Source organism: Solanum verrucosum, unplaced genomic scaffold (genome assembly GCF_900185275.1).
Source record: "Solanum verrucosum unplaced genomic scaffold, falcon-dt-bn FXZP01000144.1, whole genome shotgun sequence".
Taxonomy (NCBI): Eukaryota; Viridiplantae; Streptophyta; class Magnoliopsida; order Solanales; family Solanaceae; genus Solanum; species Solanum verrucosum.
In genome coordinates this window covers 170631-188387 of record NW_026020773.1, presented here as the reverse complement: position 1 = coordinate 188387, position 17757 = coordinate 170631, and the positions used below count along the sequence as shown (strand labels likewise).

The 17757-nt window shown below is 31.7% G+C and overlaps 1 protein-coding gene, 1 long non-coding RNA gene and 1 pseudogene across 3 annotated transcripts; all 3 read right to left on the bottom strand.

Annotated features, from left to right (window-relative positions):
* Positions 1-737: 737 nt before the first annotated feature.
* On the bottom strand, positions 738-3104 carry LOC125813012 (uncharacterized). Of its 2 annotated transcripts, none has more exons than XR_007442037.1 (3): positions 3060-3104; positions 1733-1818; positions 738-1425 (listed from the first exon to the last, which is right to left on the bottom strand). It is a non-coding gene; the product is annotated as an uncharacterized LOC125813012 (long non-coding RNA). The 2 variants fall into 2 exon arrangements; XR_007442036.1 differs by lacking the exon at positions 3060-3104 and adding an exon at positions 2039-2272.
* A 69-nt stretch (positions 3105-3173) lies between these two features.
* On the bottom strand, positions 3174-10423 carry LOC125812991 (putative pentatricopeptide repeat-containing protein At1g12700, mitochondrial; annotated as a pseudogene).
* A 5298-nt stretch (positions 10424-15721) lies between these two features.
* Positions 15722-17541, bottom strand: LOC125812990 (putative pentatricopeptide repeat-containing protein At1g12700, mitochondrial). Its single transcript, XM_049492481.1, has one exon. The coding sequence runs from the start codon at positions 17539-17541 to the stop codon at positions 15769-15771; it is 1773 nt and encodes a 590-aa protein (XP_049348438.1). The 3' UTR covers positions 15722-15768.
* Between the last annotated feature and the right edge of the window lie 216 nt (positions 17542-17757).

The window sequence follows — 17757 nt, the reverse complement described above, 5'->3', positions numbered from 1 at the left end:
TAAATTGCAATTTTTTGCATATCAATATAATGAAAAAATACATTGTAAAATATTAGTCAAAGTTTTTATAATTTGGCTCTAAAAAGGAAAATATGACAATTAAAAGTGGACGGAGTCAGTATTAGTTTGCATTTCTCATTTTCATCACATGCATGTTGTCATTTATACGGTTATCAAAAGAGTAGCACATCTGTTTGTGTTTAATTTATAACTGGATATTAACGTATTTTCCATAGTTGAGTTCCAAAACTCATTGTATGTTATTCAATATTTCTGCTCATGTCCAAACACTACTCACAGATCATCATATATAAATATAAACCTCCAGAAATGTATTCTAAAATAATTCAAATATTGTGTTGACCTAAAATATCCTATCAATTGTACGTTTTGAACAAGTTCTATTTTAAAATATTCAGCCCAGGGGAATCAGCCGTCTTGACTACCACAATAGTGTATTTATCTCTCCCCTAATTACCTTTTATAATGATAATTATTTTAAAAATATACGAAACATAGCTATACTTGTGAATTTTATAGCAAATCCATAAAAATTGATCTTCCCCTCATTATTATGTTTCTTCTGTTCTCTCCAGCTACTTTATTTTCTTCAACCCCCTCTTATATTTTTTAAGTGAGTTGAATTAAGCAAATCAAAATCGATTGAGTTAATTTTATAGATGATTAATCCACGCCTACTAATAATGTAACTGCAATTAAATCATATTAAAAAGATATTTACTGCAACTACCTTTGTAGTATTAACTATTAAGCACATAGTAACCAAATATGTCACAAATAATAAAATCAGAATGGTAGATCTCTCCATCTGAATAAAGTCAACTCTACAAATTCTAAAGAACGTCTAAAAGCACTAATTTCCCGCTATGCGCAGATTGAGGAAAGGGTCGTATGTCTATTATACACAACTATATTGTGCATATCTAAAGAATGTCTCAAATTGCAAAATCAACTACAAGTGACTAGTTGCACCAGTTGATAAGGATGCTCTAGAAACCATGTCAGCTTGATAAAAATACTTCCTCTTTTCAAATAGGAATTGATTCGATCTTATTATTAGAATATTCAAATTCAACTGAATATACTGTTTTCAAGAAGGGATCACCATCACCAGTGGAAGTTGAACCAAGCGATCTCTTCCTCCTGAAGTACAGAAAAATGAAGAAAAAGCAGTCAATCACAGGGAAGGAAATAGAGAAGGTAAGGAACCAATTTCCTTGTTCAAGCCGGTATTTAATAAGTAGTAAGTAAGTGAAAAGTCGATTCTTTTATGTTGAGAAAAGAAATCACTTGCTAAGATGCTTTCAATCTTACTTGTGCTCATATATCAAAACCTAATCCCTGTTCAAACTACCTCATCTGTGAGTCCAAAGCCAAACTTGTAGTCTTCTTTTTGTGATCGACCTGAACAAACGATAAAGAACACATTTAGGACAATAATGAAAGTTATACAGCCAACCTGTGAGAGATTGATTGTATTCGAATTAGTAAAAGCAAGAAGGAAAAGAATAGATAGAGGGGTGTGCCCCTTATCTACCAAGTTTTTATCCATGCGCCTCTCAGAAAAAAGGTGGGACGAAATCAAGAAGCTTTTCATATTTCGGCGTCATTGAGGGAAGGAGAAATGTCCTCAACCCAAAATGAAAGTCATTGGGAACATGTATTCTGTGAAGGAGCTATGACAAGATAGAGAAGTCTAGATGCAACCTACCTCGGCTGATAAAATGAAATTAAGACCCACGTTCAAGCGCTCTTCCAAGAAACCAGCAACACATCCATCTTCCTTCTGAGACAACACTGTAATGAATGCAAAATATTGAAACAATATGTTAAATTCATGATAACCATGGTTGATTAGAAGTCCTAACGCTGTTGCAATGAAGCCACTAAAGCAAGATCAACTAATTGAGTTCTCATAACTATTGCAAAACGCATAATAGCAGCCCACAAAAAATTTCTATATGACTATTGGGCACCAAAGGGTATAGCCTAGTAGTCAATGAAGTGGATTAAGAACCATGTATTCTCGAATCAAATCCCAGTGAAGGCAAAAAAGCTAGTTGATTTCTTTCCATTTATATAGGCCTTGGTGGACAAAATTACAGGTATCAGTGTTGGTGGGTGATAGTAGGTACACCGTGGAATTAGTATAGGTGTGTGTTAGTTGGCCCGAACACCATTGAAATCCAATACAATAAAACAAAAGTTTTTAATGTCTACATTGAAAGTCAAGAGAATTACTTTAGTTATATGCTAGTGCAAACTAGATTCATTTTATATCTTTAGGTTAATAGCACAAATTTCCCTAGTTCGGTCATAATTAAGGGTTGGCATGGTATGGTAGATACCAAAACTGAGATTTTTGACACCACAGTTCCGATATTATGATATTTGGCATGCGTATTTAAAAAATTTGGTATTCGACAGTTATAACAAGAATACTCAGTGCAACTTTCTGAACATAACTTGGTGCAACCATTCCTGTACTAGCAACTTGCCCTTCATCAATCTGCATATAAATTAATAGATATTTTTTCTGGGAGGGTTTACTCAGAAACATGAATGTTTTGATGTTCCTGTATATTAATAGCACTGAAAATGATATTACTAGACTTATACTCGCTCTAGACCATATTAAGTGAATTGTTTAAGTATGGCACAACCCTTAAGAAAAATATTTAAGGACATAAATTAAAGACCATTTTCCACTATTACCTTTTTGATTATTTTCAAACTAGTCTCCTAGAAAATGTAAAGAAGTTAAGAATCTCATTAAATGAAGAGTAAATATGGAAAAGAGTTCCAACAATTTTCATGAACTTTGAATAATTCACTTACTTTGAACTATGAAAAAAGTCTAAATAATTCACTTAATATGGACTAGACGGAGTAATGTGACACATAAGGGAACTTACCACTATTCCTTTTTTAAGAATATCAGTATGGTCACCATTTTTTCTCATATTAAGAGTGCAATGACATTTGATTTCTAAGAAAAAGAAGAATGGCAAGAAAAACTCAAACCAAAATTGATGTACCTCCTCATTAGGTTGTGTTGAAAGCTCAAACAATGTTCTAATTGCCATCAGCTTTAGCAAATGCATAGGCTGTCATTTCTTTTGCAGGGATAAAAGGAAATTGTATCACAGCGATAGTGTAGCCGAATAAACCAAACAAAATATCACTTCTTATTTTTTGAGTGAAGCTCTGGTATCATGTCAAGGACAGAAGGATTCTCCCTTACAACATCTATCAAAAAACCAGTTGTAGTTGCATCAAATGAGAATCCCCTTCCATCCATTTCCTTCATAAAAGATGCCATTTCACTAATTTTGTTGCACCTGAGAAATCCTTGCACAATAACATTATAAGTGACATTGTTTGGAGAACAACCGTTGTCTTCCATTTTTCTTAGAATATATTTAGCTTCATCAAACAACCCTTCAAGACAAAATCCATTAATCATTATAGTGTATGTTCTCACATCCGGGAGTAATCCAATGAAAGAAAGCTTCTTGAAAACAGCATGCGCTTCGTTGAGTTTACCATTTTTGCACAATCCGTTAATGACAACCCTATAAAATGCAATATTAGTAGTATATTCTTTGTTTCTTTCTAACTTATTAACGAGTGCCATAGCTTCTTCAACAAGTCCGTACTTATAATAACCATTGAGCAAAGTGACATGAATGTATATATCAGGCTTGGTCCCTGCAGATAGCATCTCAGCGTAAATTTGCTTTGCATCACCAGTTCTTCCAACTTCAAAAAGACCTTGCAAGATCGTATTGTAGGTAAAATTATCGGGTTTTGATCCCTTTTGAGAAATTTCACAAAACAATTGCATGGCCTCATCCACTTTCTTTTTCTTACAGTATCCCTTTATTAGTATGTTATAGCTAATAATGTCGGTCTCAATGCCCTTATCTATCATGATACTAAAAATTCTCCTTGCTCTATCTAGTTGACCACGCAAACAATATCCATCCATCAATGCATTGTAGGTGATTGTATTAGGCTCTACACCCTTTTCGACCATGTGTTTCATTACTTCCTCAGCATCTTTGACTTTCCCTTCTTTGCATAGTCCATCTGTTATTATGTTGAAGGTATGCACATCTGGATAAATATTAAGGCTCACCATCTCATAGAACAAACTCGTAACCTTTTCCCACTGACCAAACTTACACAAACCATCAATTATTGAATTATATGTGACTATGTCTGGAGGAATGTCTTTCTGCTTCATCTCGTTCAGAATATTGATAGCAGCATCTAAGTTTCCATCTTTGCAAAGAGCATCTATAACAATGCTGTAGATATATATGGTGGGCTCAGTATTACCTTGTTCCATTAACCGGAGCAAACTTAAAGTCTTCTGAGTATGACCCCTTTTGCTTAGCCCATTCATGACGATTGCATACATGACTTCGTCAGGCTCACAAATCTTGTCTCTCACCAACTTCTTGAACAATTCAACTGCATCTTTGACCTTATTTTGAGCAAAGATTCCTTTTAATAGGGTGCTAAAGGTAACAGTATTAAATGGAATGCCATTCTTCAAGTAAATGGGTAACACCGAAAATGCACAATCAACCCGATACATCAGGCAATAACTATTAATCATGATATTTAAGATGAAATCACTAATTGGGATGCCCAATTTCAGCATTTGTCGAAAAAGAGAAAGGGCACCAGAGTAGTGTTTCATCTTTATCATAGTCTTAAACAATTTAGAGAAATCGACAACTGAAGGAAGAGGCCTCATTGTAACCATTTGATGGAAGAGAGTAACAGCATCATCTAAATTGCTACTATTTACACAAAATTTATCCATTAATGAAATGGATTTTTTACTGTAACGGCATGAAGAATAAGCTCTAATTGTAAATGCCGAACCAGAAATGGAAGAGATAAAGGGAATACCATTGCAATTGCGCAGAGAAACTCTCCTCATCTTCTTCAATGGCTGTATCTCCGTGTGCCCTAATTTTGCAAGAAACTAATACATTCAGCTTCTTTGGATTTTTTTTTGGTTTGCCATTCGCCCATTCCCATCCCTAATATTAGAGCAGGACTAAATTTAAATTCACCTCGAAATATCTTAGCAACCATCCAAAAAAAGGCAAGTGTCGTTACGCTGTTAATTTATTTTTTTCATTTTATTTTTGGATTATTATTTAATAATCTTATTGTATACTATTATTTTTTTTAAAAAAATTTATTGTGTACTCTATGTTTATTTATAGTGTTATAAATTTATTCTTTGTATTATTGATGTGTGATATTATGTAACAACATAATCGATACATTTCATTCAAATATTATATTAACTAAAACAATACAATATATAATAATCATCAAAACAATCTGCAATTAATACACTGTGAAAGGTTGTTTGTTTGCTTGCTCGTTAAGAAGTAAGTTATTTATGTATTAAAATTAACATTATAACTAATAACATGCTTAAGATTAGTATTTTAGTTGCTATGCATAAAATTAAATACGTTAATTGATTACCAATTTACAATCTCACAAATTATTATAAATGTATAAACTAGGTGAGATCTATTTACTCCCCCCTTGTCCCTATTTACTTGTCAGTTTTTGACTTGACACACCTATTAAGAAAATAATAATTGACATAGTGAGTTTACTATTTTATTCCTATTAATTGATAGAATTTCAAAATCAATTTACTCATTAAAGGGGTTGTACCTTTTTCAAAAACATTAACTCTCTAAATAAATTGAGCGTATAATAAGTTAAAAAAAATATTATCTTTTCTTAATTTGTCAAAAATGATAAGTAGAAAGGGACAAATAAAGAATCAAAATTGAACAAGTAAGAACGTTACATAGGAGAAAAATGAAATGAAGTATACTACATGAATAATTAAGTCTTCATCTAGGTGAATAACTCTAACTAGCAAAAAACAACCCCTTAAAGGGTAATTTGTTATGTATAAAATAACTCATACTTAAAATATACATTTTAACTATTTGGATTTGAACATGAGATCTTATTATTCTCAATCCACTTTATCGACCAATTATACCACACCCTTGATAAGTCATATTTTTGGAAAACACAACTTTTTTTTTAACCTAACAGAGAAGGCATGATTATAGATGTTGAAGGATATTCAGAAAATGTGTCTTATTTCATGAAACATGCATTTATCTCAGTTAGTTAGAACTCAACTTAAAATTAAATTCAAATGATTCTAAAGACTAACTTCATAAACTAAACTTAAGAAGGAAATATATGTGTTACTCAAATCTTAAAGTGTTTACAAGATTGAATATTTCATAGACAACTAAAAACATATTTGATAGTCAAAGATACGTAGTATCTATGTTGTTGGTGGGAGGTAGCATGTACTTGCTGAATAGTTGAAGGTAAACACTAGTGGGTCAGAACAGTACCGTCATTAAAAAAAATTAATGACAACTATGATAAAGCTAACACATGGAGATATGATCATGTAACAATTTCAACATTACATTTGCGTCCACGCAACCAAAGTTCTCATAACAGAAGCAACATTATTACACCCCAGACTAATAAGTGCATTAGAAAGATTAGTTACCATACCTAAAGAATTGGTAAGTGTGCATTTAAGTACAACGACAAAACAAATAAAGTCTCAATCCCAAATCCCTGAATTTTCACTAATCACATCACACAATAAAAGCACATGGATAATGTAAAACCCAAAATCTTGGGTTGTAAAACATAAACTTTATATTTATTGATAACCGTGGTGTCTAGGCCAACTACAAGTGACTAGTTGCACCAGTTGATAAGGATGCTCCAGAAACAATGTCAGCTTGATAAATATACTTCCTCTTTTCGAATAGGAATTGATTCGATCTTATTATTAGAATATTCAGATTCAACAGAAAATACTGTTTTCAAGAAGGAATCACCATCACCAGTGGAAGTTGAACCTGGCGATCTCTATCTCCTCAAGTATGGAAAAAGGAAGAAAAAGCAGCCAATCACAGGGAACGAAATAGAGAAGGTAAGGGACCACTTTCCTTGTTCAAGCTGGTATTTAATAAGTAGTAAGTAAGTGAGAAGTCGATTCTTTTATCGTTGAGAAAACAGATCACTTGCTAAGATGCTTTCAATTTTACTTGTGCTCATATATCAAAACCTAATCCTTGTTCAAACTACCTCATCTGTTCTCTAACTGTGAGTCCAAAGCTAAACTTGTAGTCTTCTTTTTTGATCGACCTGAACAAGCGATAAAGAACACATTTAGGACAATAATGAAGTTATACAGCCAAACTGTGAGAGATTGATTGTATTCGAATTAGTAAAAGCAAGAAGGAAAATACTAGATAGAGGGGTGTGCCCCTTATCTACCAAGTTTTTATCCATGCGCCTCTCAGAAAAAAGGTGGGAGGAAATCAAGAAGCTTTTCATATTTCGGCATCATTGAGGGACGGAGTAACATCCTCAACCCAAAATTAAAGTCATTGGGAACATGTATTCTGTGAAGGAACTACGACAAGATAGAGAAGTCAAGATGCAACCTACCTTGGCTGATAAAATGAAATTAAGACCCACGTTCAAGCGCTCTTCCAAGAAACCAGCAACACATCCATCTTCCTTCTGAGACAACACTGTAATGAATGCATCATATTGAAACAATATGTTAAATTCATGATAACCATGGTTGATTAGAAGTCCTAATGTTGTTGCAATGAAGCCACAAAAGCAAGATCAACTAAACGAGTTCTCATAACTATTGCATAACGCATAATAGCAGCCCACAAAAAGTTTCTATATGACTATTGTGCACCAAAGGGTGTGGCCTAGAAGTCAATGAATTGGATTAAGAACCATGTATTCTCGAATCAAATCCCAATGAAGGCAAAAAAGCTAGTTGATTTTTTTCCATCTATATAAGCCTTGGTGGACAAAATTACAGGTACCAGTGTTGGTGGGAGATAGTAGGTACACCATGGAATTAGTACAGGTGTGTGTTAGTTGGCCCGAACACCATTGAAATCCAATACAATAAAACAAAAGTTTTCAATACCTACATTGAAAGTCAAGAGAATTACTTTAGTTATATGCTAGTGCGAACTAGATTCATTTTATATCTTCAGGTTAATAGCACTGAAAATGATATTACTAGACTTATACTCGCTCTAGACCATATTAAGTGAATTGTTGAAGTATGACACAGTCCTTAAGAAAAATATTTAAGGACATAAATTAAAGACCATTTTCCACTATTACCCTTTTGATTATTTTCAAACTAGTCTCCTAGAAAATGTAAAGAAGTTAAGAATCTCATTAAATGAAGAGTAAATATGGAAAAGAGTTCCAACAATTTTCATGAACTTTGAATAATTCACTTACTTTGAACTATGAAAAAAGTCTCAATAATTCACTTAATATGGACTAGATGGAGTAATGTGACACATAAGGGAACTTACCACTATTCCTTTTTTAAGAATATCAGTATGGTCACCATTTTTTCTCATATTAAGAGTGCAATGACATTTGATTTCTAAGAAAAAGAAGAATGGTAAGGAAAACTCAAACCAAAATTGATGTACCTCCTCATTGGGCTGTGTTGAAAGCTCAAACAATGTTCTAATTGCCATCAACTTTAGCAAATGCATAGGGTGTTATTTCTTTTGCAGGGATAAAAAGGAAATTGTATCACAGCGATAGCGTAGCCGAATAAACCAAACAAAATATTCACTTCTTATTTTTTGAGTGAAGCTCTGGTATCATGTCAAGGACAGAAGGATTCTCCCTTACAACATCTATCAAAAAACCAGTTGTAGTTGCATCAAATGAGAAGCCCCTTCCATCCATTTCCTTCATAAAAGATGCCATTTCACTAATTTTGTTGCACCTGAGAAATCCTTGCACAATAACATTATAAGTGACATTGTTTGGAGAACAACCGTTGTCTTCCATTTTTCTTAGAATATATTTAGCTTCATCAAACAACCCTTCAAGACAAAATCCATTAATCATTACAGTGTATGTTCTCACATTCGGGAGTAATCCAATGAAAGAAAGCTTCTTGAAAATAGTATGCGCTTCGTTGAGTTTACCATTTTTGCACAATCCGTTAATGACAACACTATAAAATGCAATATTAGTATACTCTTTGTTTCTTTCTAACTTATTAAAGAGTGCCATAGCTTCTTCAACAAGTCCGTACTTATAATATTGAGCAAAGTGACATGACTGTATATATTAGGCTTGGTCCCTGCAGATAGCATCTCAGCGTAAATTTGCTTTGCATCACCAGTTCTTCCAACTTCAAAAAGACCTTGCAAGATAGTATTGTAGGCAACGATATCAGGTTTCGATCCCTTTTGAGAAATTTCACAAAACAATTGCATGGCATCATCCACTTTCTTTTTCTTACAGTATCCCTTTATTAGTATGTTATAGCTAAAAATGTCAGTCTCAATGCCCTTCTCTCTCAAGCTATCAAAAATTCTCCTTGCTCTATTCACTTGACCACGCAAACAATATCCATCCATCAATGCACTGTAGGTGATTATATTAGGCTCTACACCCTTTTCGACCATGTGTTTCATTACTTCCTCAGCATCTTTGACTTTCCCTTCTTTTGCATAGTCCATCTGTTATTATGTTGAAGGTATGCACATCTGGATACATATTAAGGTTCACCATCTCTGAGAACAGAGTTTTAACCTTTTCCCACTGACCGAGCTTACACAAACCATCAATTATTGAATTATATGTGACTATGTTTGGAAGAACGTCTTTCTGCTTCATCTCGTTCAGAATGTTAATAGCAGCATCTAAGTTTCCATCTTTGCAAAGAGCGTCTATAACAATGCTATAGATATATATATGTTGGGCTCAGTGTTACCTTGTTCCATTAACCGGAGCAAACTTAAAGTCTTCTGAGTATGACCCCTTTTGCATAGCCCATTCATGACGATTGCATACATGACTTCGTTAGGCTCACAAATCTTGTCTCTCACCAACTTCTTGAACAATTCAACTGCATCTTCGACCTTATTTTCAGCAAATAATCCCTTTATTAGAGTGTTAAAGGCGACAACATCAAACGGAATGCCATTCTTCAAGTAAATTTCAGCATTTGTCGAAAAAGAGAAAGGGCACCAGAGTAATGTTTCATCTTTATCATAGTCTTAAACAATTTAGAGAAATGGACAACTGAAGGAAGAGGCCTCATTGTAACCATTTGATGGAAGAGAGTAACAGCGTCATCTAAATTGCTACTATTTACACAAAATTTATCCATTACTGAAATGGATTTTTTACTGTAACGGCATGAAGAATAAGCTCTAATTGTAAATGCCGAACCAGAAATGGAAGAGATAAAGGGAATACCATTGCAATTGCGCAGAGAAATTCTCCTCATCATCTTCAATGGCTGTATCTCCGTGTGCCCTAATTTTGCGTACAGCTTCTTTGTACTTTTTTTTGGTTTGCCATTCCGATCCCTAATATTAGAGCGGGATTAAATTTAAATTCACACCGAAAAATCTTAGCTTCCTAATTCCAGCTTCTTTCGATTTGTATTAAGGTACCAAATCAATGTTGATACTTTTCGTGTTAGCTAAAAGATGGATTTAAATGACATTATATAATAAGATTTAAGTAAGAGATAAATGTCAAAAACACATTTAAATTTTTTTATTTTTTTTTAGTTTCATACATAAATTATTGAAAGTGTGAGCTTCATACCTAAATTATTGAGAGTGTGGATTTCATACCTAAACTATTACTTTTTATTTTTGAGAAACACACCCCTCTCTTTTTTTTTGGGAGGGGAGGGTGAAGTATGAATTTCTTAAAAATATTTTATAAAAGAATTTTTTTTTAAAAGGGTGGGGATTGTTGAGGGTACGTAGAGGAGATGGTGGAGTGAGGTGAGAAAAATCATTTAAATTTTATTTTTAAAAAAATATTTTTTATGGATATTAATACTTTAATTTTTAATTAATATTAATAGTTTATTATTTAACTTTTGTTAAGGTAGAATATTTTATCCATGTGAAATGCCATGTGTCAGTTTTTTCAAATAAAAGAGAGAGTGCATTACATCGGGTGTGTTTCTCAAACTAAAAAGTAATAGTTTAGATAGGGGTGTACATAGGTCAGTTTGGTTTGGTTTTTCATTTAAAAAAAACTAAACCAATTATGTCGGTTTATTAAATCTAAAAATCAAATCAAACCACATAAAGTCAGGTTTTTCTATTTCGACTTTAGTCGGTTTTTTCGGTTTTTTACAAATATACGGTGTTTGAAAAAGAGATCAAATATATTTTCACTTACATGTGTGATAAGCTAAACTTAAAAATGGTTAAATGAATAGAAATTTTCGAAAAGATGGTAAAATTCACATGAGTACAATTTTTTTTTTTGAAATATCAATGTTCATTATGTTAAATTAATAAGATTAAAGGTTACATGCAATCTGAATACAAAACAAAATATTTACAAAGTAAATTGTTTACTTTGAATTTGAAAAACTATAACAATATAATTGTAACTTCGGATATAAATACAAAATAAAATATTTACAAATTTTACAAGCCCAAATTGAAATAAAATATATAAACATTGAAAACTAAAAATATATTAACAAAGTAGATTATAAATAATATTTTTTATCTATAAATAAAATAAAATTATGTATATATATATATATTATGTTGGTTTGGTTTAACTTTTTTTCTTTTAATACCAAACCAAACCAAGAGTGGTTGGTTTTTTTTTTTCAACTGCCAAACCAACCAAACCAAACCACAAATTGATTTTTTTTTCGGTTTTATTTGGTTCGTCGGTTCGATTTGACTTTACAATTTGGCTTGTACACCCCTAATTTTAGATATGAAACTCACACTATCAATATTTTAGGTATGAAACAAAAAAAAAGGGATAATTTAGGTGTGTTTTTAACATTTAAGTAATAATTTATACTCCCTCTGTCCCTAATTACTTGTCTACTTTTGAAATGACACATCTATTAAGAAAACAATTATTGGCATAGTAAGTTTACCATTTTACCCTTATTAATTATGAAATGGATGAATTTAAAACTTAAGATTTTCAAAAAATTCTACCTTTTTCAAAGTAATTAATTGAGGGTATAATAGGTAAAATAAAATTGTCCTTTCTTGATTTGTCAAAATGGACAAGTAATTAGGGACAACTAAAAAAGAAAGAATGGACAAATAATTAGGGACAAAGAGAGTATTTAAATGGATAACAACCATCCAAAAAAGGTTAGTATTGTTACGTTGTTAATTTTATTTTTGGATTATTAAATAATAATCTTATTGTATACTATTAATTTTTAAAAATAATTTTATTGTGTACCCTATTTTTATTTATAGTGTTATAGATTTATTCTTCAGATTATTGATGTGTGATATTATGTAACAACATGATCGATACATTTCATTCAAATATTATATTAATCAAAATAATATAATATATTATGTAACAATATATAACAATCATCCAAACAATCTGCAATTAATACACTATGAAGGGTTGTTTGCTTGCTCGTTAAGAAGTAAGTTATTTATGTATTAAAATTAATATAACTAATAACATGCTTAGGAGTAGTATTTTAGTTGCTATGCATAAAATTAAATACGTTAATTGATTACCAATTTACAATCTCACAAATTAACACGTATAAATGTATAAGCTAGGTGATATCTATTTACTCCCCCCTTGTCCCTATTTACTTGTCAATTCTTAACTTGACATACCTATTAAAAAAAATAACAATTGACATAGTGAGTTTACTATTTTATTCCTATTATATAGAATTTCAAAATCAATTTACTCATTAAAGGAGTTCTACCTTTTTCAAAAACATTAACTCTCTAAATAAATTGAGCGTATAATAAATTTAAAAAATATTATTATTTCTTGATTTGTCAAAAATGACGAGCAGAAAAGGACAAAATAAAGAATCAAAATTGGATAAGTAAAAAGGTTATACAGGGAAAAAAATGAAATGAAGTATATTACATGAATAATTAAGGCTTCATCCAAGTGAAAAACTCTAACTAGCGAAAAAACAACCCCTTAAGGGTGATTTGTTATGCATAAAATAACTCATACTTAAAATATATATCTTAATTATGTGGGATGATAAAATAATAACTACACACTATAATCAATTGTATGTTTGTGTTTAGTCTTTAACTGGATATTAACAAGATAGGAGCATGAGACAAGTATTATCCATAGTTGAGTCCAAAACTCATTGTATGTTATTCAATATTTCTGCTCATGTCTAAAGACTACCAACTCATCAGACAATGTTGTTCACCTTAATGAATTGATTGTCTCCATGGTGCCTTTTCTTGAGTATAGCCATCTCAATCAAATCTTTGTTCTTGCTCGCTTCATCGCCTCCCATAATATATACCAGTACATTTCTTCTGTCTTGCTGATTAAAGCAAAAGGTTTAAGCTGTGGTGCCCAAGGTGGTCTAAGGGCCTCAAACCTCCATTTCCATGACATTTTGCTATCTTCTTCTCCGGCAGAAACAGAAAATGCTGGTGATGGTCTGCCTTTGAGTGTAGTGTTGATGAAAAAACTCGGCAAACCCATTCGTAGAACACGTGTTGTTTCCGTATCATTTTCTAAATTACAGGCAGTTGCTACTGATCATATTATATATCATATATTATTAAAAGTGGGAAACTTTAAACTTGATTACCATTTTACTCCTATTATAGGTTAAAATGTTATAAAATATTTAGTTAGTCAAATATTAGAATTCACAAATAAGTTTTCTCTAATAAATATTTGTATTCATAACCGAATTTTTATGCAACCTATAATTACAATATTTAATATGTATTAACCTCTCACAATTGAATTATTATTAATAATAATAATAATTAATATATATCTAATTAAATCAAACATTTAATTAAATATCTAATCAAAAAGTATTATTTTACGCACCTTAAGTAAAAGTTAAATAAAATTCAATTAATTAATTTTTCAATTACATGAATTGAACGGGATTTGAAAGTGGAAAAGTGGTACTTTAATGCTCAGACAAACGTATCCAAGGAATTCACATATACATGATTAATTGCTTTAAATTAACACATCATGTATTACTTTACCTAACTTTTACAATTCCTATAATTTGTCTTTTCATTTTCTTTAACTTGACTTATCAAATTCTAACACTTTTAAATTAGTAACCAATCTTTGTTAATATAACAATCAGTAGAATTTGAATAGTTCATTAAGTATTTAAGTGTAGGTTAATAAATACATATTATGTTAAAAGGAATTTCAAAGAACATAAAAAAAAAAATACTATATAAAGGTAACAAATGATTTCCATTTCCTTCATGTTTTGTTTCTTTAGTTGAGAATCTGGCCTTCCTTCTCATTTTCTTTCTTTTCCTTTAAATTTTTCCTTTTGCATGAAATAAAGAAAAAAGGAGATGGAGAAACATGTAGAGTTGATACATGTTGGAATTTGAATAATTGTCATATCAATTTACATGCAACATTCAACATTCATTGGATGATATATGAAGACCACTATCTCCATATGGAGTGCTAGCAGAAATTCATGAGCTATGAGAAGGAGGAAGTTGATTTCTTTGGAAGACTGATTTTAGAATTTTCATTAATTGATTTATTTTTATAATGTCTTGTAATTATAATTGTTTACAGCTATAGATAAATGCGACGTTATTTGTGTATTTGGAGGGAGTTATAAAATGATATCTTATAGTATTTTACTATAAAAGTGGGAACTACCAAGTTGAAAGTTTGGGAACTATCAAGTTAAAAGTTTACATCTCTGACATTCATCTTAATTTGTTTGTTATTGTTGATATAGTAGTTGGATATACATGTTATATGCCTTCATGGCATCATGTGATTTGTATTGAAAAAATTATGAAATTTTGTATTCTATAATGTGTCTTCATATTTGAATTTACTGATTCATTTTACAGAAAGAATTAGGAGTATCCGCGTCATATATAAATATAGTATCAAACTTTAAAAGGAAAATTTTCTTTTATTTTGATATGATATCATTGAATAAAAACTATTTTAGCTACCACAAAACATAGGTATCTTCACTTAAATAGTCGGGTAGATTTACTATTACTTTTTCTAGCCGGCATATATATATATATTGATTACACATGATCGTACACAATACAAATGAATTATACATATATAATATATTATATACTCACCGATTTTTTTTTATAGTTTAATCAATTGGATGAACAACTATTTACGTTAATTCTTCAAAAATAATCTTAGTTGCAAATTTTTGCTACATTTATTTTCAAAACTAAATATGTATGTATTTTTTTAAATATCATTAATATTGAAAACACGCACAACGCGCGTGCCCAGAGACTAGTTCTCCAAAAATGAGAGAAAATGAAAATACATGAGGATAACTAAATAACACAGAAAATCAGATCTCTAGACTTATTAGTCACATAAGAGAATTCACAGTATTATTCATATTGAGAGTGAAGCTACATCCAATTTCCAAGATGAATAAGACTGGAAAAACAATCAATATATCAAAAGTGATGTAACTCCTCCGCAAGCCTGCCTGGAAAAATCAAGAGATATTCTAATAGCCATTTTTCCAACTTCAGCAATTCCATTGATGCCATTTCTCACGCAGGGATAAAACGAAATTGTATCATAGACCAATAAACCAAGCAAAAGAAATATTCACTTCTTATTATTCGAGTGAAGCTCTGGTATCATGTCAAGGACAGAAGGATTCACCCTTACAACGTTTACCAAAAGCGCAGCTGTACTTGCATCAAATGAGAAGCCCCTTCCAACCATTTCCTTCATAAAAGATGTCATTTCACTAATTTTGTTGCACCTAAGAAATCCTTGCACAATAACATTATAAGTAACACGGTCTGGGGAACAACCGTTGTCTTCCATTTTTCTTAGAATATCTTTAGCTTCATCAAACAACTGTTCAAGACAAAATCCATTTATCAGTACATTGTATGTTCTCACATCTGGGAGCAATCCAGTGAAACAAAGCTTCTCGAAAACAGCATGTGCTTCGTCAAGTTTACCATTTTTGCACAATCCATTAATGACAACATTGTAAAATGCAAAATCAGTATATTCTCTGTTTCTTTCTAACTTATTAAAGAGTGACATAGCTTCTTCAACAAGTCCGTACTTAAAATAACCATTGAGCAAAGTGGCATGAATGTATATATCAGCCTTGGTCCCTGCAGATAGCATCTCAGCGTAAATTTGTTTTGCATCACCACTTCTTCCAACTTCAAACAGACCTTGCAAGATTGTATTGTAGGTAAAATTATTGGGTTTTGATCCCTTTTGAAAAATTTCACAAAACAATTGCATGGCCTCAGCAAGTTTCTTTTTCTTACAGTATCCATTTATTAGTATGTTATAGCTAAAAATGTCAGTCTCAATGCACTTATCTATCAAGCTATCAAAAATTCTCCTTGCTCTATCTAGTTGACCACGCAAACAATATCCATCCATCAATGCATTGTAGGTGATTATATTAGGCTCTACACCCTTTTCGACCATGTGTTTCATTACTTCCTCAGCATCTTCAACTTTCCCTTCTTTGCATAGTCCATCTGTTAGTATGTTTAAGGTATGCACATCTGGATACATATTAAGGTTCACCATCTCTGAGAACAAAGTTTTAACCTTTTCCCACTGACCGAGCTTACACAAACCATCAATTATTGAATTATATGTGACTATGTTTGGAGGAATATCTTTCTGCTTCATCTCGTTCAGAATGTTGATAGCAGCATCTAAGTTTCCATCTTTGCAAAGAGCATCTATAACAATGCTGTAGATGAATAAATCAGGCTTAGTATTCCCTTGTTCCATTAACCGGAGCAAACTTAAAGTCTTCTGAGTATGACCCCTTTTGCTTAGCCCATTCATGATGGTTCCATACATGACTTGGTTAGGCTCACAAATCTTCTCTCTCACCAACTTCTTGAACAATTCAACAGCATCTTTAACCTTATTTTCAGCAAATAGTCCCCTTATTAGAGTGGTAAAGGTGACAGCATCAAATGAAACACCATTCTTTAAGTATATAGGTAACACCGAAAATGCACAATCAACACGATACATCAGGCAATAACTATTAATCATGCTATTTAAGATGAAATCACTAATTGGAATGCCTAAATTCTGCATTTGTCGAAAAAGAGAAAGGACAGCAGAGTAATGTTTCATCTTTATCATATTGTTAAATAATTTAGAGAAATCGACAACTGAAGGAAGAGGCTTCACTGTAACCATTTGATGGAAGAGAGTAACAGCATCATCTAAATTGCCACTATTTACACCAAGTTTATCCTTTACTGAAATTGATTTGTTACTGTAATGGCATGAAGACCAAGCTCTAAATGTAAATGCCGAACCAGAGATGGAAGAGATAAAGGGAATACCATTGCAACTCCGCAGAGAAATTCTCTTCATCTTCTTCAATGGCTGTACGTGTGCCCTAATTTTGCAAGAAACGTATATACAGCTTCTTCTTTGGAGTTTGGATTTTTCTTTTGGTTTGCCGCTCCGGTGCTACTCCTATTAGAGCCCAATTAAATTTAAATTAACAATACAATTGGTAATAACTACTGAACAAGGTAGTATCATTACCTTGTTAATTTATTTTTTTCATCTTATCTTCGGGTTATT